General features: G+C 49.2%; 1 protein-coding gene across 1 annotated transcript; it reads right to left on the reverse strand.

Annotated features, from left to right (window-relative positions):
- Window positions 1-2,128: 2,128 nt before the first annotated feature.
- On the reverse strand, window positions 2,129-3,073 carry LOC149383238 (uncharacterized). Its single transcript, XM_089627721.1, has one exon. The coding sequence runs from the start codon at window positions 3,071-3,073 to the stop codon at window positions 2,129-2,131; it is 945 nt and encodes a 314-aa protein (XP_089483847.1).
- Between the last annotated feature and the right edge of the window lie 3,640 nt (window positions 3,074-6,713).

Below are 6,713 nucleotides of genomic sequence, written 5' to 3' on the forward strand. Positions count from 1 at the left end.
TTCTAGTTTAACTATTCCTACTCGTTGTGATTTGTGACAGTGACCTCATGGATCCAAATGAACAAAGCTTGAGCTAAACACTTGGACTCAAAAGTTCACAAACCTTTTCCAAGTTTAGTTTAATATTAGCTGACTCCACTAAACAGTTGACACTGAAAATCCCTCGGTTCAAATGAATTTATTTTCTACTCGAGAATTCAACCAAATTATGATGAGCGGATCCACTGAATATTATCTATGTTTACCCTTCATGAATATCATCAGCTAGTCGGGATTTACGAAATTACCATTTTACCTTTCTAGCTGTTATTTTCTCAACTCCTTTGTCGCTTGTGAATAAGTTAGAAACAATGTATTGACGAGGAGCTAACAAGTCACATTGTTTCATCCAAAAGAGTCAGGACTCAATTTGGACACTGGCCAGTTCATTTATTCACATTCCAAGGAACAAAGCATGATGTGATATACATTGCATTTCAGCAATCTTGTACATAAATTCCATATCTATGAGAACTTCACAAAGCTACTCATGACATCTTCACAACTTAGTACTTCACCAATAGGTCCTGTTCAGAATCACATAGTGAGTTCGAACTCTGACTTTCTCAAATGAGAATACGTAAGCTGTGGAATGGCATGTCTCATTTCAGGATTAAGGTAAGCACGATGCAATTCATACGTAGTGACTTCGAGGCATAAGAGGTTAAATGGTTTGTTCTTATTTTGTCTCTAGAAGTGCACTAGTCAATTCAGTACCTATGCCCCATAACCAGACATCATAGATTCTCCTAACAATCGTACTGATGTCAATAGTCCTTTGACCCTTAGATTGCGAATATATCGTTTTAAGCAAACTACGAAGAGTTTGTTCATGCAAATCTACATTTGTCTCTTCGTAAGTTGTTAAGTTTGTTTATGGACTTTACTAATGTTTTATCATAAAGCTTCAAACAGACCAGGAAGAATGAATGAACGTATCAAATTTTTATTAATGAATAAGCAATTACAAGCAAGAGTCTTCGTGAGACTTTATTACATCAAATGTACAAAATAAAGACTACAACTCTTCTTGTCGGCACCATTGACAACATTCTCGGGGTTCAGTTTCATCTGATATTTATTTAATACCTCAAAACATTCTTCCAAATGCTCAACGTGATCATCTTCTCGGAGTGATTTAACTAACATATCATCGATGTATACCTTCATGTTCTTACCAATTTTCTCAGAGAACATTTCGTTTACGAGTCGTTGATATGTAGCCTCGACATTTTTTAGGCCAAAGGGCATTACTTTGTAGCAATAAGTCCTTCTGTCTGTAATGAATGCCGTTTTTTCTTGATCGTCTGGATGCATAAGGATTTTGTTATATCCTGAGAACGCATCCATGAAGGAGAGCATTTTGTGCCCAGCTGTGGCTTCGACTAGCTGATCGATGTGTGGTAAAGGGAAGCTGTCATTGAGACAAGCTTTATTGAGGTCAGTGAAGTCGATGCATACTCGCCATTAAACGTTATTTTCTTTACCACTACGGTATTAGCTAACCAGTCCGGGTATTTTACCTCTCGAATCGACCCGGCTTTCAGTAGTCGCTCCACCTCGTCTTTGATCACCTTGGCCTTGTCGGGGCCGAGTTTACGACGTTTTTGTTTGATGGGTTTGCAGCTGGGGTCAACGTTGAGTTGGTGAGACACAACGTCGGCGCTTATGCCTTGCATGTCTTCGGTGGACCATGCGAATGTATCTTGGTTTCTTTTTAGGAAGGATATTATATCCCTTCTTATTTTTCCTTTGAGCTCGGATCCGATCCCAACGCGGTGGTATGGGTTGGATCCATCGAGCTGCACCTGGGTTGTTAGCTCGAGACGAGGGGAATCTTGTTCTTCCAAACATTCCTCTCCTCCCTTCGTGTCTTGCAGAGTGGAAATAGTGGTTTCGATAGTCATTAATTGCTATGGGGTGCCGTTCAACAATTCTGTCTTTATTTTGTGGTTGCTCATGTAGCACATTCGCGACGCTTCTTGGCTTCCACGGATTTTCGCGACCCCTTTTGGAGTAGGGAAGCAGACACATTGGTAGTATGTGGACGGGATGGCTTTCATACCGTGAATCCATGGTCTCCCAAGTATTATATTGAACGGAGACGGACAGTCGATAACCACGAACTCGACGAGCTTATTAACTCCGGCTGCTCTAACGGGGAGTTGATCACTCCCATAGAGGGTGTTACCAGGCCATTAAAATTGGTCAGCTCGGTTGGTTCCCTTTCGATGTCGGTTTCGTCAATGTTCATCCTATTCAGAGTACTTCTGAAGATCGCGTCCACTGAGCTTCCTCCATCAATTAGGATCCGGGACACAATGCAGTTTGATACATCTAGTTCGACAACCAGAGCATCGTCATGTGGTGCGACCAGCCCCCTTACCTCATTTTCCTTGAAAGAGATTAACACTTCATCTTCACCTTCTGGTTTAAGACTAATAGGGGTGTTCTTCAGCTGACGCTGATAAGCCTTTATGGAGTTGATTGATTCCCTACAGAACTTTGAACCTCCAATAATACAGTCGATTCTAGGTTTTCTTTGTGAATCGGGTTGAGTGTCTTGCTCATCACTTCTTCCCCTTTTATCGGGAGAAGGGTTTCCTCGGGGTTGCAAGTTGAAAGTCTTTTTCTTAGGAGGGGGTCCCAAGTCAATTCCTTTCAGCTCCCCTTTAGTGAATTTTTCTGCCAAGACTTTTCTCATTGTTTCACAATTGAGCGTACTATGGCCATTGCTTTTATGGAATTCACAATAAGCATTCGGGTCCCTAGTCCATTTCTTGCTAGTGCCCTCGCTACGATTTCCATCATTCACATTAAACGCGAAGCCTGGCGGGGCCTCCGCTTTCCTTGGGATCGCATTCCCTTTCCTGTTGGGTCCTACTCCCTGCGAGTTCCCGGGGATTAGATTTCCCTGTGCACTTTTCTTGATACCATGCTTCTTAGCAAGGATACTCATTTCTTCCTCGGCTCTTGCGAAGTTTGATGCGCGGTGAATCGCATCTTCAATGGTAGGTGGCCTATTAACTATCATCTCTTCTCAGAAACGAGAATCGTGCCATAGTCCGTTTTTTAGGGCGGTCAAAGCCGAATCGTTATCGATGTTCGGAATTTTTGCCATGATGCTTGTTGTCGGTCGTTTTCGGAAAATCCGAAACACCGGAAAGGTACGTCGCTCAAAGGGCCGATGGTCAGGCCGGAGGTCCTGAGGAGCGGCAAGCCTTCAAGCCCTCGCCCAAACTCTAGACTTCTTGAGTCGAGCTTATCCCCTCGAGTTGAGACTTGAGTCGGTTCCTCGAATCGAGCCTCGCTCTTCGAGTTGAGCCTTGAGTCGGTTTCCTCGGGTCGAGCTTCGCTCCTTGAAGTTGAACTTCGAGTCGGTCTCCTCGAGTCGAGCATCGCTCCTTCAGTTGAGCCTCGAGTCGGTCTCCTCGAGTCGAGCTTCGCTCCTCGAGTCGAGCACCAACTCGAGTCCTATCCGTCAAACAAACATTTGTGTCATAACCCAAAATACCATGCCCACAATAGTTCAACGGGCCCGGAAGCGAGACGGTCGCAAAAAGTCCACAGAAACGAAGCCCAGCGCGCGCCGCGGGTTATGCACCGCGCGCCGCGCGCCAAGGCTCGCGCGCCGCGCAGGTCGTGCGCCGCAGGTTGTGCCCCGTGGGTTTTGGCACCAAGCGCCAAGAGTCGCGCGCCGCGCAGGTCGTGCGCCGCAGGTTGTGCACCGCGGGTTTTGGCACCGCGCGCCGCGCGGTGTGCGTCGCGGGTTGTGCGCCTCTTCTTGAAAAGAGACGCGTTCCTAGTCCCACATGGACGCCGAATGACCCCCTTAGGGTCCTCAAACACCTATATAAACCCCCTCCCATTGAGGGGAAAATCATCCCTTCATCTCCTATCGACACACTCGATTTCTTACTCTTCTCTGCTTCTCTGGATGCCATATTTGGCCTGAAGCAGTCTCTCTTCTCTCTCCCCCGTTCTCAGAGGTTCCGAAGCACTCACGGGGACTTCCCGGACGTTGCTCCCTCTGATCGAACGTTCTCCGGTGCTCAAGCACGCCCCTAGGGTTCTCGACTAGAGTTCCCCTCGCGCGTCTAACATGCTAGACGCGTACGCGATCTCCGAGGTTCTGAGACGCTGCCGAGGACTCATCGCGCCCCATCTCCTTCGTCGAGCACGCTTCTCCGCCGAGGTTCTACGCCTCATACTGCGTCTTTCACGCTTGAACTACGTTCTGACCTGATCCCACGCACGGGTACGTAGGCAGCCGACAACCAAGGCACGGTCACTCCTCCTCCTCACCCCCTACCTCTCTCGAGAGGCGGGTTGATTGGAGAAAACCCTAGCTCGAGACTATCGAGTTCACACTCTTGGCCCGGGTGCGATCACTTGGTCCGGCCTTGGATCGAACCGCCCGAGGTTTTCAATAGTTGTTCATTTTCGTGCGACAACATTTTGGCGCTAGAAGGAGGGGACTTCCCGACCTATTCAGCCCGAAATCCCTTCTGTTCATCTTCTTCTTTTCTTCTACAAACTCAACTTTCTCGAACTTGAGAAACGATGAGTAGCCAACCACCCGTACGTTCTGAGGGCGTTAACAACCCCGATAACGTCACTGGGACTAAAAAATATTTCTTGCGCTCTCACGCGCATGGTGACGAAGAGAGCTCGACCCGCTCACCATCTCCATCTCCAGACAGCAGGGACGACTGCATCATGGAGTTGGAGGAGAATATCCGCCAACTAAAGGCGAAGAACGCGAGGTACCACAGCCGAATGGCTGCGAAGCAACCCGCGCATGACACAATGATCCCCAATGGGGGTCCTGAAAACCTCAACGAGGAAAGCCGCGACCGCGACCCTGATTACGAGGGTACTGGCGATTCGGAGGATATCGAGACTTCTCTCACGAAGGACGGGGAACACCCCGCCGTGTTTGAAGCCGGTCCTTCGAATCCCCTACCCCAGATAAGCGACGCGCCGGCTTCTTCTCAAGAGGGAAATTCCCGACGTTCGGCCCTCGACCGACTAGGTCAAAGGGAGAATGTTACGGAGAGTCGGGGCACGGGGAGAGCGCGCCGTCGCAGACGAAGCCTGCGCCTCCGTACGACCAGCCCTGATCTTAGGGATCACCTCACCGCCCAACGCATTGAGTGTGGCGATGACTTAAGAGAGCGACTAAGCTCTCGGCCAAACATCCCAGTAGCAGCCCCAACTAACGGGAACCGCCGCACGGGTCAAGGGTCAAATGAAAGACGACAGGTGACTCCTCCCGAACAGGGAGTTACTCCGACTACCGGTCTCGATGTGATCACAATGATCCACAATCTTCGAAATGAAGTACGAGATCTCCGAGAACACGGAATAGGCGGAAGTGCTTATGGGGTCGTTGAGGAGAAGTCCTCGCCTTTCACGGCTCAGATATTGGCTGAGGTATGCACGGGAAATTTCAAACTCCCGAACCTCTCTCCCTATGATGGGAAAGCGGATCCCGCTTACCATATCCATCAGTAGGAAACCTGGATGACAATGCAGGGTGTCACTCCCGGCGCTATGTGCCAAGCTTTTAGTCTTACCCTCGCCGGACCCGGCTTCGAGTGGTTCAAGAACTTAAGGCCGGGAAGCATCCGCTCGTTCAAAGACCTGAAGGACATGTTCCTAGCACGGTTCGCTACGTCTATGGTCCAAAAGAAGACCAAGATGTACCTGTGGTCAATCAGGCAAGAGGATGGCGAGTCTCTTAGACGATACCTCGCCCGATTCACTGAAGAATCGAATAAGGTCGACCGCTTTGACGACAAAGACGCAATCACTGCCATCATTGAAGGCTTGCGCACAAGTGACTTCCTTAAGTCCATCGTCGGCCGTGTACCTTCTACCATGGCCGAGTTAATGACTCGAGCCAAGACCTTCATGGGAGTCGAAGATTACCTCGATGGTCGTAAGGGCAATGATCAAAGCCCTCACCACCGAGACGAGCCTAGCAACGAGCAAGGAAACTCCCGTAAAAGGTGAAACAGAGGAGGTCAGACTTTTAATAGATGACCTCCGATGCCCCAGAAGCCGCGACTTGCGGAAGACTTTAAGGGCTACTCGTCGTTCACACCGTTGAACACAACGCCGGATCAAATCCTAGCGTTAGCGCATGACAAGTTCACTCCCCCGGCTCCAATGAACATAGATCCCGTGACTCGCGATAGATCTAAATATTGTAAGTTCCATCAAGAATACGGTCACTTGACCTCCGAATGCTACAGTCTCAAAAGGCAAATCGAGGCCCTGATCCAACGGGGTGAGCTGAAGGAGTTCGTGTTACGCATGATTAGCGCTGCGGGCCCCACCACAAACAAGCCACAGTCTGGCAAGGGAGGAGGAACAGCCGCTTCTGCCGACCAGACCATAGCTACTGTCGACGCCAATCCGCAACTCCACGTTGTGACCACCATAATGGGCGGTCCACAAGATGGAGACTCAGCCCAACAGCGGAAGAAATTCCTGAGGGCCGCGTCCCAAGGAGACGCTGCTATGCACGTCAACCTCACCTACGAGGAACCTCCGTCCATACCTCACGAGACGATGTACTTCACCAACGAAGAGGCCAAGCGAGTTGTGCATCCGCACAATGACGCGATTGTGCTCAAAGCCCAAGTGGCTAATAACTTGGTGAAAAG

This window comes from Urtica dioica, chromosome 10 (assembly GCF_054948205.1).
Source record: "Urtica dioica subsp. dioica isolate 48M chromosome 10, U.dioica_male_clone48M_v1_H2, whole genome shotgun sequence".
Taxonomy (NCBI): Eukaryota; Viridiplantae; Streptophyta; class Magnoliopsida; order Rosales; family Urticaceae; genus Urtica; species Urtica dioica.

What these genes read in the sequence shown, in the direction of transcription:
- LOC149383238 (XM_089627721.1), bottom strand. Translation starts at nt 3,073, where the DNA reads ATGATAGTTAATAGGCCACCTACCATTGAAGATGCGATTCACCGCGCA.